This window comes from Trypanosoma brucei, chromosome 10 (genome assembly GCF_000210295.1).
Source record: "Trypanosoma brucei gambiense DAL972 chromosome 10, complete sequence".
In the NCBI taxonomy this organism is placed as follows: domain Eukaryota; phylum Euglenozoa; class Kinetoplastea; order Trypanosomatida; family Trypanosomatidae; genus Trypanosoma; species Trypanosoma brucei.
In genome coordinates, this window is record NC_026743.1 from 1,398,161 (window position 1) to 1,414,601 (window position 16,441).

Consider the following 16,441-nt stretch of genomic DNA (forward strand, 5'->3'; position numbering starts at 1 on the left):
TTAATCGACAGTGCTGCGGTCACATAAGTCCTCCAGTTTTGCGAGACAATGCAGTAAACTAAATAGTCGATCCACCGATAAACGTCCACACCCCGTAGTTCCATTTACTTAAAGTCACGAACCACCTCGGAGAAGCCATAATGGAGAAATTTGTCTGCTGATCCCATACGTAACTCAGTCAGGGGAATACACGTACAACTATCCTTCTTTACAATTTTGTTCAGTTGCTGTCGGACGGTTTTCAATCTTATCAGTGGATAATCGTAATATGCCAACGGTGAGGGTTAAAAAAAAAAAAGAAAAGGGGGAGAGGGCTGGGTTGCGCACAGTGGGCAACTAAAGGTCATCATAATCAATGAATAGCAACCCCTCACACCCATGTATTTTCACCACTCACCGCGGAAACAAATGAAGTTGATGCAGATGGGTTTTAGCAAAGGAAGGAGATCCAAGCTTACACACGGAAAAAAGGAAAAAAGAAACAGACAAGCACGCACGAAAAAAAAAAGATAAAATGAATGAAAAGGCAAGAAAGTAATGTAAAGAAGGGAGCATATATGGACCCCCGCACTACGCGAGATGTCTCGGCTACGTATTCTCAACCTGCTAATCTAACCTCGACAAAACTACAAACGAAAAAGGCAAACACACCAACACGAGCAGCCAATAACAATTTAAACGAAATAACAATAGCAACCAAGGCACCCCAACAGCTAGACTCACACCACACACAAAAATCAATTAACATATACACACACTAACACGAACTACATGTTATTTAATGGATGCATGACAGCCGTGGTAATCACCAGTCAGTAAAGTCCTCACCGACTCACGCACCAAAGCTGGTAATATTGGCGGCAGTTTCTTTTTGATAGCCTCGGGGGTGAGATTCTGTTTAATTTCTTCTAGAGTGCACACCCCAGCGAACTGTTCAGCCGAGACGTACTTTAGCAAATCCTTTGTGCCTATCGCTTTCCTTATGTCTCTTGCTTGCTGCCTCCTCAAGATGTAAGTTTGGTCAGTTTGTTCCGAAGAGACGGAGCTGCTGCTTCTTAAATGAGCTTGTTCGATTGATGCATACCCCGTTGACGGCGTGGCCCGCACCAATAGGTGAATCTCATCCTTAATGAGAGAGGCAAGAGCGACGTGCAACCACCTGTAGAATTCCTCTGTTGTCGTCTGGGTAACAAAAGAAGACCAACTCGCGCGCAGGGCGTAATTGTGGGCACCAACGGACTCAATAAACAAGCGCTCCGCGTTGTCACTTGCAGAGCAATTCTGCTGCACTCTCCTCCTAACGGATTCGTACGCGGCATAGGATACAAAATCATCCGCGCAAGTAACGGAGTCATTGCAAACCTCTCGGTGCATATCACTTGAACCAACCACACGTTCAACTGCGTTGCATCGCGCGTCTGCATCGCTCTCGCACGACGCAGCTCCCAGGAAACCACATGTTACTTCCGACTTCTCGCCACCAACAATATATGGAAGCGCATCGTTAGCAAATGTGGCACTGTCCACATCGGGAAGTGTGCCACCCGCCGTGTTTTCGCGAACGGCTGTCTTTTTGAAGTTGCGCCCGCTTTCCAAGTAGTGAGGATGAATATTAGGTGTTGCGTCAGGTTCCTGTAGAACCTTAGCATAGAACTCAGCAGTGTTTCCTACGCCCCCAAGTATACCTGCAACCGGTCGAGTGATGAGTCCCACAGCTCCGGTGGCAACGCCAGTAACGAAACCTGTCAAACCTGAGGTTCGCACGCCGTTGAGTGGACGTGAGAAAACGCCCGCAATGCCATCACGTAAGCCCTGCCCCATACCCCACAGCACTCCTCCCTTCTTCGCAGGGTCACCTACGCGGTGATGCCCTTCACTCACTTGCTCAAGCCACTCGTTGTCCCACGAGAAGTTCGCCGCAGTGCGACTGCCGGCATGGGAAATTAACCCAACGGAGTGCAAAGTGGAGGATGTCGTCGTACACAGGAAGTCACGCAACCCCTTAAGCATATTCATTTCTGCTGTCCCAAGTAGAAGGGATCGGACACCTCTCTTCCACCCACTCAGCAGTGCAATAGGATTTCCGAGAACTTCCATGGAACCAACAATCCTAGGAAACTGCAGGGCAAGCTGGTTGCGATATAGCGGCCACAGTGCTTCCAACAGCGCGCAGCCTACCGAGTTACTTCGCTGGTTTATATCTTCCATACTTATACCGTTTATACTCAAAGGGGCGCGCTCTACCGAAGGTATGAAACGGCTTATGGAAAATAAACCCGCGAACGGATCGTACAAGCCATCCTTGCGCCGAGTAATGGTAAACTCCAACTCAACTGGTGATACCTCTAACGTTGCAATGTGATAGTTATTAACAGCACCACGTTCGCGCAGCCCCGTGGTAGATAATTCATCCTTCGTGCTTGGTTTGCAAACATTCGAACCAGTCACATAACTTTCCTCCGTACTTTTCATCTGACACTGCTCGCTCTCCAAGCAACAAGCCGCCTGCTGGAGCAGAAACAAGAACGTGTCCGACACCTTTACGGTAACGGGCGCGACCTTAACAGAGACGCTCCTTATCCGGATGGTTTTCACCTTCTTCTTATTTGAGGTCATATCAATGGCGGCGCGCCGTTCAGGTACAAGAACATGCAATTGTAGAGAAAGACAGGGTTTCTTCAGTATATTGCCCGAAACGGCACCAACCGCGTCGACGGTATTGATTAGTACAACAACAGGGTGAACTGGTTCTGGTGTAGTGCAGTCCACGACAGCCACACGACCAACATCCATCCGACCGAAGCAATGCCTTTGATTGAGCGATGCCGTACAGTATATTCCAGTCGCTTCCATAAGGATCAAATCCAATTCACGGCACTGGATATAAGACAGTGCTTGTGCGTCCGTAAAGCTAGAGTTCGTTGTGGGCACAAAATGGAATTTGTTTTGAGTCACAAACGGGGCCAAGGGCGTGTCTAGCAGCGAATGAACTGTTTTCGGAACGCATTTGGAGGCAACGTAGAGCGACACCGTGTGGACAAGCACTTCCAAATGCAGGATACGTTGTGGCCTAAATACAAGGGCACTTTCAAGAGAGCGGTCGCCTGTTACAGAAATGTGATACTTCTGCTGCCCGCAGTCAAGGGTGCAGAGCACAAACATATCCGGTGCCACCTTTACTCCCTCACACGCAGTTGCGACTTCGTCGAGGTTTATCGTGCAAGTCTGAGAGTACCCATAGTCGCCATGCAACGTCAAGCGTATGGCAGCATTCGCGTCGTCACTCTCAAAGCAAGTCACACTGTCGGTGAAGGGTTGCACAATGTATGAACGCTCGGCCTTTGAGACGCCCGACAAAGAGTGTGGCATCTCTTCGTAAATCAGAAGACGGTTTGTGCGGTTTTCAACAACGATATGCGTACCCCCATCCAGGTCAAAGTCAACTAAGAAGCGTGACCTCCGCTTGTTCGGCACAATAGAAAGACAAGCAAAATTCTCTGGAATGGGATCATCTCCATAAAGTGGCGGAACACGTAATGAGCGGAGTGTTATGACGCCCATTGAATTTAATAGATTCCGGAACGCTTGATCCCTCCCATTAGTGCTTCCCGTCGAAACGTAATGCTTCATTACAATAGGCACATTCAAAGTCGACAGCGTTAAAAGCCTCACTTTGTTTGACCAAACGAAGAGGTCACCCACCTCCTTATGGACATAGCAAACTTGCACGAGTGGGTCAGTAGCGGAAGCTGCGGCAAACGTTGTCCACTCCACGCTTGATTGGGGTGGTATTACCACGATAGTGTCTAAACCCAAACATCGCACGGCAAGGGAGAGCGCACGGTTCTGATTTCTTAATATCCACATTGGCTCTAAGCAGACCCGCGGCGCAACCTGCATGTTGTCTGTCACCTCTTTACAGCGACGGGCCCTAAAGAGGTGCACCTTCTCGCCATCCACAACGCGAATACATTCTGAACTCATTGGATCATTGCATGCAAACAACCCAGAAGTGTCTGGCGTCGAACTCCCAATCATAACACGAATTAACACAGGTGCTTCGGGAGATTGGGCAATCTCTTTTCCCTCCATTAGTGGCATTAGGATGGGAAACTCACGCTTTGGGGCAAGATACTTACCCTCTCCTTCACCCAATAACGGTGTGCCAAACTTATCTGCAACCCTAATGGGAAAAGGCAGCATATTCACGAGCACCGCAGGTACACGCACGACAAACTTGTCGGGCTCGACACGCTCCATTACCAGTCCCACTACTGGTGTTTCATCACCATCAACGGTACAAACTTTCATTCCAACTGTTGCCCTTTCAGAGAAATTTAGGGGAGTTGGTTTCGACGAAGTCAACCGCACACCATTTGGCAGTTGGCATGACAAACTCACGGAATACCCCTCACCAGAAGAAGGTCGCGTAAAATTGTTATACTCTTCTCCACACTGAACAAAACGTGGCTCGTCCAGGGGGGTGAATTCGTTTCCCCTTGTTGAAATGACGACAGCCAATGTCCCACCAGTGTTGTTCAGTACCGTTATCATTGGCCGGATACAGAGCTCTACGTCACAACGCTGCATAAGACGAGACTTCGTTGGGTCTTCGACGGGGAAAGCCTTTCGCCTAAGCGAAAAGAGGACACCAAATGTCTCGTATTCGCATCCCGCTTGATCCCCCTCGGGACCACGAGCCCCTGTGAGCCACAGGGGAAGCACAAGTACATCGTTTCCCCTCATGTGCCCACGCCGTGCATAGTCTGCACCACTGCACTGGAAGGCAGTATCACGACAACGAACTTTTTGCCCAACCTCCTGGGAATTCGCTGTACTTGTGCCCAAACCACCTCTCAGAGGCAGTTCTTCATGTTCTCCAGAAGACAGAAGAACGAACGCACTAATGAGCAACTCCAGTGTAATGAATTCGTCCTGCTGATCAAAACGCCACTCCTCGCCAACCAACAATGACAGCGGTTGCCTTAAACATGTAAAGGTCATATACCGTGTCTCCTTCGGAGGAACCACGAGGGGGGAACACGAGGCATCGGGCACAGACACTAAGTGGTCTGTAAGTTCATTTCGAACTGTGACAGGGGTAGTGATATTTACCACATCGTTAACCTCATCGTACCGCAGCACGATGTCCAACAGTCCAGCGAAACCATCAGTGAATGGAATTCGATGCGTTGTGACACGGCGAAGGGTTAAAATGTCCACATCAACTTTAGCATCTTGCAAAGCACTGCAGCACCGGTCAGAACCATCAACAAATCCACATACTATCCGAAAGCTGGTGAACGTGCGCTGAGGATCCGAAAGCTGCATAAGTTTACCGTTCGGCAGCGCATGGAATTCACTGAAAACGTTACCCTTGTTTTGAGAATTATGAGGTCCAAGAACAGTGACTAAGGTAAGAGGAACACCTGTGTTGTTGCAGAAACCCGGCACACCAACCCACCACCGACTAGGCGAGGGACGCGTCAAGCGGGCAAGCGTGATAAGAGGAAGTGTTACGCTGACTGACTGTAACATCAACAAACCCTGGAGTGAGTACCCGTCACCAGCATGCTGCGTGTACTCCACAGTAAATTCCGGTGAAAGTGAGACAACGTTGCAAGGCGGTTGATTAGGTTGGCAACTCGTCACGTGGAGTGCAGCATACCCCTTGCAACTACCACGGGAGAGGTTTCGTGTAGCCCTCCCGCGTATACATGTACCCGTCAAGGCAAGTACAAATTTTTCCCTCGTGAAATCATCCGTTATAACAAACTCAACATGAGGAGCCACCAAACCAAACTCAAACCACGACTCCAGGCCACCAATGCCCGTCGGTGAGAACGAAGTCTGAAAAACGGGTTGATGGGCAATTACGTCCTGGCCCAATGTTCGGCTCAACCCTGTGCATTCCAGGCCAAGCGCTTCAGAGGAATAAGGAGCACAGCGTGGGTCACAACTCTTAACCAGTTGCCGGATTGAACATATTTCGCGAAATGCTTTTCTCAACAAGTTAGCGATGTTTCCCATTAGCAAAAGGTATCTCAATGGAACTGTAGAACACACGGGGGGGACTATCATATTTACCTGCGTGGTACTGATGCCTCCACGCGCCCTATCGCCTCTGTGGTACTGGATGTCGATGATTAATTCCGAGGGTTCATCGACGGCAGTCAGGGAGTTGCCATACCGTACTGAAACAGGCGAAAGTTTTACGGAACCGCTCTCCCCTACGTATTCCACGATACTGGAAGCGCCCTCATAACATTTTTTCTCAACCTCGTATCGAGCACTCGTGCGTCCAAACACGGTCACAGTTTCGTTGTTGGAACACAGTAAAAGCGTAACTCCACACAAAACGTCGAAACTGACCTTGACATTGCACCATCCAAGTTCGGTCAAAGGCAACAACGAGGGAGGAAATATACTCGTATGTGCCGTGCTGTGTGAAGAGGATGGTATTCCATCAGGTACAACACAAAAAGATCCCTCCCCAAGAACCACATAATCCGCCACCTTCCCGTGATTTACAATGAATGGAACATCTTGAAACACCACGGTAAGTCTCGAATCCACAAGTATAAGTGATTCTAACAAATGGTGGTGGGTGCTGGTCGGGGCAAGGATTACCTTTGCGGAGCCGATACACCTCACAAAGATTGTGTTTATCGGGTTACCCTGAGCCGAACCCTTCACAAAGCGGAGACGGAACCCACTCTTCCCGCCCAGCAAAAGGTCTTTACACAAACAAACGTCGCCGGAAATGGTAATCAACCGACCACAACCCCCTAAGGCAACTGAGGGGCTGCCATCGATCCCGCAGAAGCACTGGAAAGCACTTCTGTCCGCGATCTGGCATGATGAAAACCAGTGCACTGCAGTTTGTAGCGTCCGATGAGCTGCTACAGATATGGGTCGCAAGACGTGGTCACTTACAGCGTTGCATAACTTCGGTGAAACAACCAACCTTAGGGCATGCAATCGTGCGACGTAGCTTACCACTTTTGTCCCAAGTTTCCCACAGGGTCTCATACATTCACTGTCCAAATTGGGTGAAACAGATGCTTCGCGACATGTCTCCGAGTAATCGATGCAAACGTCTCTGCGAATGTAAATTGCCCGTTTCATCGAAGAATCTTCGGCGTTTTCAGGAGCTATCGCGGTGATAAACTCACTTTGAATGGCTGAGTCAGCGGCGCTGGTGATGGATAAGACACGTGCAACCACACGTTCTCGCTGGACAGTTCGCTCCCGCTCAAACGATAATTGATGGAGGTCCACACCGAACAGCACATGATGCCGCCAACCCACAAATTCCCCACCTGACTGCGGTGCATACAACTTAACCGACAAAAACGAGATATAAAAAAGGACCGTGTCGCTACTGAAGGTTTTTGTAGTGGCCGATTCCCCTGTATGCGTCCATGTCGGTTCATTGTTATGCATAAAGGGTAATATCCCCATCAGAGGGAGGGTCGCCTGCAGCACCGACATCGAACAAGACTCCAGCACATCACCCAGCGGCGCAGACAGTTCAATATTCCCAAAACGCATAGACACGTGACGTGACAACTCAAGGAGATTTTTTTCTAGAGAGAACACAAATGAGACGTTCTCAGCGAGAGGCGAAAACAACGCCGATGGGGATTTGTAGCACAGAGAAGCCCTTTCAATCTTCACCATTAAGCAATCCTTTGCCCTATCCGCGGTGTTCTTCACCTCCACAGCTGGAAACAGCAGATCCACACTACCATTATTCGAGCACAACGCCGAATCATTTGCAAGAGGGAAAAGACGGACATTGACCTTTTCAATTGTGACATCAATAGACCTCACGGGCGTCCGCACTCCCTTCGTAGGAAAATGTAGTTTCCGACCCGCATCACCCCACAGATCATTCATGCGAGCCCATAAGCAGATGTAGAATGTGACGTTGTAGTTATTCAGTATTATACCTCTAGCAGCAACACTCACCTCTTCCGCTCCCGCGACTCTTACCTGCGATTCGGCAACTTCAAAAAATGCTAGCTGGTCCTTGACCCGCACCACTGACACATGTCGAACGCTGAATTCATACGGAATAGAATGGGAGCTGCTACTGTTGAGGGCTGTCCCCCAACCAAATTTGCCTCTCACCTCAGAACAGTTCAGCAATGCCACCTGCTCCAGTTGGAGGGAGAGTCCTTTAATGCAAACCTTCACTATGGTTTGCTTTCCGCGATAGGAAGAGCACTCAAAAGAAGCTGGCGAAAGTTCTTTCATAGGGGTTACATCATTCCTCAGGCCATCAAACCCAGCACCCTCCCCACTACAGTTGCCACGTGGCCCGTTATACTTCATGGGGTCAATAATGCAGTGAATCCACGATAGAAAGTCGACGGTATGTGAATTGAGCGCGACCACGAAACTGCGTATCTGTAGCCTAACCTGCTGCTCCGACACAGAATTCATAATGTCCAGCTGCAGCCCAACGTCACTCGGAAAAGAGTTTGGCCAGCGCTGCGTAGCGCTAAGCGGTCGCAACACCTCACTGTATCCTGTCGCCGGCTGCCGGTGGACAATAACGTTACCATCACCATCCGAGAGCTCAAATGATCCGTGGAACGTAAGTCCTCCCTTGAACGGTTTCCCTTCACCGGGCAAAGCAACAGAGGCTAAAGCCAAAACGCCATCGACCTTAGCAACCATAAGTGTGGTGATGCTTTTTGACTCTGCCTCACTAGCCGTGATGTCGGTTACCGATCTTCCCACTGCGTCGTCCCCCGTTAAGGAAACGGAAAAAGAGGGGAGATATATAAGCACTGAGAAGAACGCTCCCGTTGAATGCGTGTCTCGTGCTACCTTTGTTGAGTAGCAGACCGGTGTAGTGCCGACCGCCGACAGTGGCGAGAACCCACCCGAAAAAAAAGGTGATGACGCAAGCGCCCGCAGTGTGCGATGAAGTTCCCTTATATGGGAAATGGAAATAACGAAAGAAACATTCTGATCTGCGCCAATTCGAATCAGTCGCCCCATCGACGGCGGTGCCGCCGTGGCCGAAGATGTACCCGAAGTAAACGCCATTGGTTCACCCTCATCGTTATCCGAAGTCGCAGTAGTGTCCCAGACCCGCCTGGCGTGTAATGCCCCAGCAATAGGAATTTCAGCCTGTGCCTCCACATTTGGGAATGACAAAGAGGGAAGTTGCGAGAAACCAACAGCTGCTCCCGTTATCTTCGCCGTGTACACAGCAGTGAAGTGATGCATGGGCCCATCCTTACCCGAATTGTTCTCGGTAACTTCCTTAACTGTAAACCCTGAGGACACATCAAGGCGCTCGACTTGGACTCTTTTCACTTCATAATCAGTTTTCGGGTAGAACAGAGCATCCCTTACAACGACAGTAATCCTGGATAGCAATAGCTCGGATATAATCGCGCCCGGTCCTGCCTCACAAGTGCTGTTACCGCTCTCGTCATTGGGAAATACAATGGACACGTACGCAGAGGACTCGTTCACCCCGAAGTGAAGTAAACGAATCAAAGTAGTGCTGTCAACATTCAAACAAACAGATTGAGCCGAAAGTTCTATGGTGCGGGTGTAATGGATATGGGTTTCCTCCTTGCTGACCAAATCGGAACTGCATGCTCCTTCAGTTCCCCCAAACGGCTCAATCACCGTCAAGCAAACTGCACCAACTTGTGCGAGAGCAGGTACGGAATACCTCCCCGTATTGAGTTGCCCGGAATCCTGTGTGACACGCACGGCATCCGTGGCCTCCCCGTACGACCAAATGGAGGCGCTCTCATCTAATGCAACTTTGAATTTTCTTTCGAGTGGCCCAACGTTGAGTGTCCCTGACAATGATGGTATATGAAATACCACGAGCGGTTCCCCGGACGGTTCTTCGAGATGCACTGCGCACCTGCGAAGTAAAACATTAAGCACCGATGTGGTAGCCGGAGGGACGACATTGTTCCCCTCGCGATAAAGGTGTGTTGCGCGTTTGGTCCTTCCCCACTCGGCCAACCAGGTGCGACAAGCAACGACAAACCTTAGCAGCGCGAGGCACGAGTGGCGTGCAGCAAATACTGTTATGTTGTCGAAGAAGCAATCAACGATAACCTCGCTGAGAGGCCCCCGCTGTTTTCGCGTCACCCTGGAGATGGAACTTTTTCCTAGCTCAATCAGTCTCCTTCTGTGGCCTTTAGTAGTCTGATGAATTACCTGCTGTTGTTGCCAGTGAGGCACACCAGGAAGAAGAACGCGACGACTGGGGGTTGCGTCATCAATGGAAAGGGCATCAAAGCGAACTACGGTTGAGGGCTCACCCCCCGCTGTGCCGTTGGTCGAGTACAACTGCATATGTGTATTAATTTCCAGTATAGCTTCTTCATCATCCTCACCTTTTTCGATAAGCGTACATCGAAGCGGCGAGACTGTTGAGAGAACGTAGGTAGCCATCTTCGGCGCCGATCCACCAGCATCTGGAGGTGCACTGTGGGGACATTTCGGCGTACTGCAAACCTCACAGAAGTTAAAAAGAAATGAACGGATGAAAGACGCTAGCATTCGTGGCGTTAGCTTCAAACACTGAATTGCATCCCTGGTGGGACTATTACCGACACTAACACCGCCTGCACCATGTTCAACATCGACCATGTCTGGAGCGCTTTCAAAGGCAGAGGGATCAATGTTCAATAGTATTGCGAGGTCGTTACTCCCACCGCCAACATGCACGTAATTTTCTTTATCAGCACCAGGCACCAGGCGCATCTGACTATTAATTACCGCCGAGGCACGAGAGATGAAGGGCACCATCACGGACTGCGACCCACTTCCTGTGAATAGGTGCCGCATCTGCTGAAGTTCTGCAGTTAGTCTGAAGGGTTGTCGGGAAAGTATGTTGCCCGCGGTATCTTTCATCATGTCGTTGTATATGAGGGTAATACGCTCGATATCGAGGGTAATGAATGTATCATCTTTCAGGAAGTCGATCCTTTGAGTTGCATCAGTGGCGACAAAAACACTAATGCCGCTGATCTCACTACGGGCGGTAAAAAAACTTTTCCCAACCCTCCTGTCCTCTCTCTCTGCGGGAGCAACCTTTTCACACGATGCAAGTAAAAAGCCTTGTTTGCTGTAATGTGAGTCAAACACAGAAAACATCTTCATAACGCTTGGCGTCCAATAAAGTGAAAGAAGCCGCACCCAATATTCATAAAATATGTGGACACAACCGCCTATGATGTCAAAACTCACGTGCGTTCGTGTTGTATCCTCTTCAGATACACCGGACGAACAAAATTTAAAGGTGCTACACAACGAACTGCCGCGAGTGGATATATTTTTAACTGAGGAAAATAACACAAATGGTCCCATCGTTTCTCCTCCGACCACCATGTACTCGATACCTGCTAGAGCTCCATAAGCCTTCACTTTTGTCACCTTTGTTGTGTCACCCTCAGTCCCGACGCTTCTCTGCAACACCAAATCATTTACAGATACCAAAATAATCCCATCTGCTTCCTCCGAGCAGAACCGGACGTCTAGCCGCCCGATGTCGACATCGACCACCTGATTACTAAAAACACTTTTCGCGGAAGAGGTCTTGGTCGACGTTTCAGTGTCATTGGGGAGAGCACCATCCCTTTCCACAGCCCGAGCAACACCACCAAAAAAGCGAGCGGCTAAATCTGACGCTGATAACGACTGTCGCCAAAGGGAGGCGTAGGCACCCAGTAGCACCTCCACGCAGCAAACCAGAGAACTACATATTACAACCTGCGCTGCAACCGCTTTGAGGGAAAGTGAAACTGCATACGGGACGTACTTCGCAGTGAAATTCTCGAGCACAAGCATGTACTGCCCACAGGGCGAACAAACATGTAGTTCTGGTGACCGCACCGCAGCGACCATATGTTTACCACCCTCCGAGATGCTTGTCTCCACTTTAAGCGCACGACTACCTTCAAACGTTAGTGAAGACACCGAAGGATGGTGTTCACCTCCATCCATGCAGTGCGGTAGATCAATATACCCAACATCTTTACCAGCGACATCTTGCACAATTACTCTCCCAGAGTATATCACCAGTTCAACACCTTCCATAAAAAGCATATCCCGCTGCGTAGGAGCCGCTCCCACACTTACTTCTCCATGCGGTACCTGTTCATTGGTGCTTTTAAGTGCCTGCGCCGCCCACTTCGCACTGTCGCACGCGTACTGGTACAAAACGGCAAGGTAGTTACGACACTGAGATGCTGGAAATGTAAATGTACTGTTCCCGACAGACAGAACCGTATCGGATTCAAGGCGCCATTCGCTACCGTTTTCAGTGATGTGCTGCAGGAGAGTCTGCAGTGTGTCTCTGTCAAGAAGCGACAAGTTGCTTAGATGATCAGAAATAATGGCAAAAAAAAGTGGCTCGACAGTCAATTCGGCCCGCAGGGTTCCGAAAAGAGGCACACCCTTCTCAAATGTGACGACTACTACAACATCCCATAAAGTTAGTACGCTTGAAGTACCTGTGCATCGGATACTGATTGGAGTTTCAACACCAGAAACAAGCTTCCACGACACCTGCGGCTCTCGTCCAAGTTTGGAAAGGTAAATGTTGTTGACACACAAAGTGAGGTTGCGTTGACACGACCAGGCAGATGCCAGAGGAACAGAAACGATAACTCCGTCCACACAAATATCAATTGCGGAAAATGTTTTGGCCGTTTGGCATTTGGAAGGGTTGCAGCTTCGGTTGGTGGATTCGAGTAATGCACCACCGAAGGCTTTTATCGCGTCGCACCACCATCTCCACTCATGCCAAGGTTGGGCAACAACCCGAGTGAATGCCACCGCGACACTCATTCTCGACCGTGTTTCATTGATCGTAACTGTCAACCACGACTTACGCATGGCATTACTGCATCTGCCACAATTCTCAGTCCTCCTGCCTGTACCGCATGAATACGTGTCGTCATACTCAAGTAATGGAGTGGAAATGGGGCCACATATACTTACAGTTGCCTTATCAACCGTCAGTAACAGTCCATTTCGGTTTTCGCATGGTGAAGGGGTATTCGTGTAGGAGCAACATAAAGACGTCAGGCGCCCAAAGAGGTGTTGCTGAAGATGGTCTACGTACAATTGAAGCGGTTTCGGCGCGCTGACACCGCTGCTCCATACCTGCGGATAAAAAGCTGCCTCAATCGATGGAAAGCTGAGAGACAGAACGCTGATAAGTCCACCGGAATCCCTGCTTTCCCAAGACGGTGACGACGGTGACCCCGCTAACCTATCGGTGCGTCGCATCTGTAGAGATGACAAAAACTGTCGACCAATTACCCATTCCTCTTCAAAGTCGTCATCAAAGCATTTAACTGCTGAGGAAGTATCGTCCGCACTCTTCACCAAATAGGTACCCCTGTTAGTATTGGGGGAAGCAAACCACCATTGCGTTAACCAGGAACTGTTGCTTACAGTATTACCACTGCTATCCCCACCTCCTGTGAAGGTAGATGTATCGGTCATCGCTGCAGCAGAAACCGCTTCCGAATCAGCCCCACCAACATATGGCTGGTTTCGCCTCATGGCATCTTCAATATAGCGTTTCTGCTGGGACATAGACCGCTTCTCTCTCCGCAGCTCAGCGTATGTCAGGCACCGAAAAAATATAATCTGTTGGGTGTGTAACAGCTCCTCCACCGCGTTCATTCGGCTCTCCTCCTCCTTTGTAAGGTGAGGCAGCCAGGCAACGCCTTGCGTTCGCTTCCATAGTGAACAGTATTCCCTCCGTAATGCACACAATTGCGTAATTTTTTTAATGAAGCGACTCCGTCCCCCTGCAGCAAGCGGTGCGGGGCAGATATCATCGAGAATACAACGGATCGCAAACCACCACCGACGACGGGCCAACGTCACGCCTTTAACGTTTTCTTTACCATCATCGCAAAGCAAATGAAGATTCTTTCTGTATTTCAAGGACTGAAATCCGTATCGGCACGAGTCCCTTATTATGGCTAACGTTCTTAAAGCCCCAAAACAACCACGGATGGTAATCATGCTCGATGCCGTTACGGACACCTCCACTTTCCTCTCCCCCGGTCGATTTGGGGTAGCGGGGCAGTTTCCTCCCCTCATAACGAGAATATTGAAGGCAAGTTCGTCCACCTTTAAAATCTCCATATTTTCCGACCATCCCCATGATGTGTCGTCTTCTTCGTGTTGGAAGCCCTCGCTGTCAGTGGGCCCACAGTGCTTAAACGCGTGGAGGGAAAGCCGAACACCACTCATGACAACTTTTTTGCAGCAAGGCTCCGCCGGATCAACAACAAAACATTCAGTCCAAGAGGTGTTGGTGGTATTGATTCGTACCTTCTCCATAACCACACTGAGGGCACTGGTGAAGCGGTGTGCAAGCCCCTCGTAGTCGAAAACGTACTTGATGCGTACATTGTGCAATGCAATGCAAATATTTTGCTTAATAGTTTCGGTTAGTTGTTCCATGTATCCCTCAAACCCAACGAACCCACCAGAAGTAAGAAAATTCAGAGGTCCCTCCGGTATTCTTTCAGAGGGAGGGCAACTCTTCCCCGTCCTCATCTTCTCAAATGCCTTCAGTTGGCCTACTTGCACTTTCCGCGCTCGAGCCTTTTCCTCCTCCGCGTCATAAGGTGCACTGCGTAAAGGTGTGACAACAATTTCCACCGCACGCGCTTCCACCATAACTGGTTCCGCCTCCAGAGAAGTCCATGGAATTGTAATAATTAACTCGCTCACTGTGCCTTTTAATATTCGAAAGGGTACAGGAAACGCTCCGCTACCACCATCTGTGCCCTGATTATTCATGCCGTCAGGACTTTCTTCCCCATTGGGGAGGAGGAAATGGGTGAGTTGGTCCAGGATATTAGCACGTAGCTGAATATGCCGAAGGACCACTTCACCCGACCAGAGTGATATTTGCAGTTGCTCTTCATTCAGATCACAAACAAAGTTGTTCAAATACGTAGCAAGCAAGACGGAGAGCCGTTTCTCCAACATGCTATACACGGAAATTTACCCTCAAACTTTCTCAGGTTTACTCGCAGATTTAAAGCCAACGCCGTTTTTCAGACGTCTGCCACCTCCCATAACCAATTGCTGGCAACACGTTACTTCGCTTAACTAAGGCTAGTGGAGAATTTCACACGGTTTCACAGCGATGTGTCACCGTCCTTTTTTTTCCCCCACCCTAATTTTCCTTAATGTGAGCCAGCGGATAAGACCGCTTGGAAACGAGGAGGGACTTGCTTCTTGTTTAAAAAAAAATAAAAATAAATTACAAATACCCTAAACCCACAGCTGAATTAGGGATAGGAAAGGTGATAAAAAAAAAATCAAACCCGAACAGCGAAGAATGACATGGAAAGGCAGAGGCGCAAAAGAAATATAGGCAGGAAGAAACCGGTATGAGAGCGATCTTACATTTTGTTTTGACAAGGTATCACATGAATTTGGAGAGAAAACGCGCATCTACTTAAAAAGAGTGGTGAAAGGTGAACATGCAATTCCACACATCTCTCGTCACAAAAACCCTAACACACGCAAAACATGGGGGAAGGCTACATCTTTGATGCCGCATGGAAAGTGGCGCCTCCCCCGGAAAAAAAAATTCCTGCAGAAGCCAAGGTGTTCCGAAGTGAGAAAAGAGGAAAAAAAACAAAGAGAGTAACAGTTTACTTTCTGCGTTCACCGCACTTCCTGGTCCTTCATCATACATTTTCGTTACCCATCTATTGTATTCCCAGGTTATAACAACCCCCCAAATAACAACAACTTTGCAGGCGTCATCATTCCTCTACTTTTTCCTCCTCTCCTTAGCAGCCATTTCATGCGGTCTCAATTTTCCTTGGCAACACTTGCCGTGTGAAGCTGCATTGCCAACACTTCTTTGAACTTCTCAAGTGTCACGCGTCCCTCAGCATCAGCCGCCTTTTCAATAGCCTCCTCTTGTGCAGGTGGAATTCCTAATCCTTCTTCTCCCTCCGCTGTTGCTAAGTTTCTACATGTATTGCGCAACTGTGTTACAGTTACCCACCGCTGCTTAGTGACATCAATAAGATCAAACATCGTCTCGAAATCCTGTTCCGTAAAGAGAGGTGTCAGTGGGTTGCCTTTGAGTAAACTTCTGATTTCCTGCTGAAGAAACAAACGGGGATCTGCTGGTTTGTTGTAAATGAGTAACTGAAGGAAATGTGCGAACAGCTCATTGAGCCTGTGTTTCTTTACATAGCCGCGTGTTTGCAGTTCCTGCTCATTCAACTCCATGACACTAGTTGAATAATTGAATAAATAAATAAATATACCGCTGTCACTTCTTTCTTATTCCACAGTGTTCTCTATCGTCAACTCACTCCGTTTCGCTTCAACAAGCTGTCGGGGTGAGGCTGCCGTTTTTTTCCCCTCTCTTTTGTATTAATGAATTACT

The 16,441-nt window shown here is 49.0% G+C and overlaps 2 protein-coding genes across 2 annotated transcripts; both read right to left on the reverse strand.

Moving 5' to 3' along the window:
• Positions 1 to 774: 774 nt before the first annotated feature.
• Positions 775 to 15,015, reverse strand: TbgDal_X7110 (hypothetical protein, conserved; the record flags this gene model as incomplete). The annotated part of the gene is made up of 1 exon (XM_011779586.1): positions 775 to 15,015. The coding sequence occupies one exon, from the start codon at positions 15,013 to 15,015 to the stop codon at positions 775 to 777; it is 14,241 nt and encodes a 4,746-aa protein (XP_011777888.1).
• Positions 15,016 to 15,852: 837 nt separating this feature from the next.
• TbgDal_X7120 (hypothetical protein, conserved) lies at positions 15,853 to 16,281 on the reverse strand (the record flags this gene model as incomplete). The annotated part of the gene is made up of 1 exon (XM_011779587.1): positions 15,853 to 16,281. The coding sequence occupies one exon, from the start codon at positions 16,279 to 16,281 to the stop codon at positions 15,853 to 15,855; it is 429 nt and encodes a 142-aa protein (XP_011777889.1).
• Between the last annotated feature and the right edge of the window lie 160 nt (positions 16,282 to 16,441).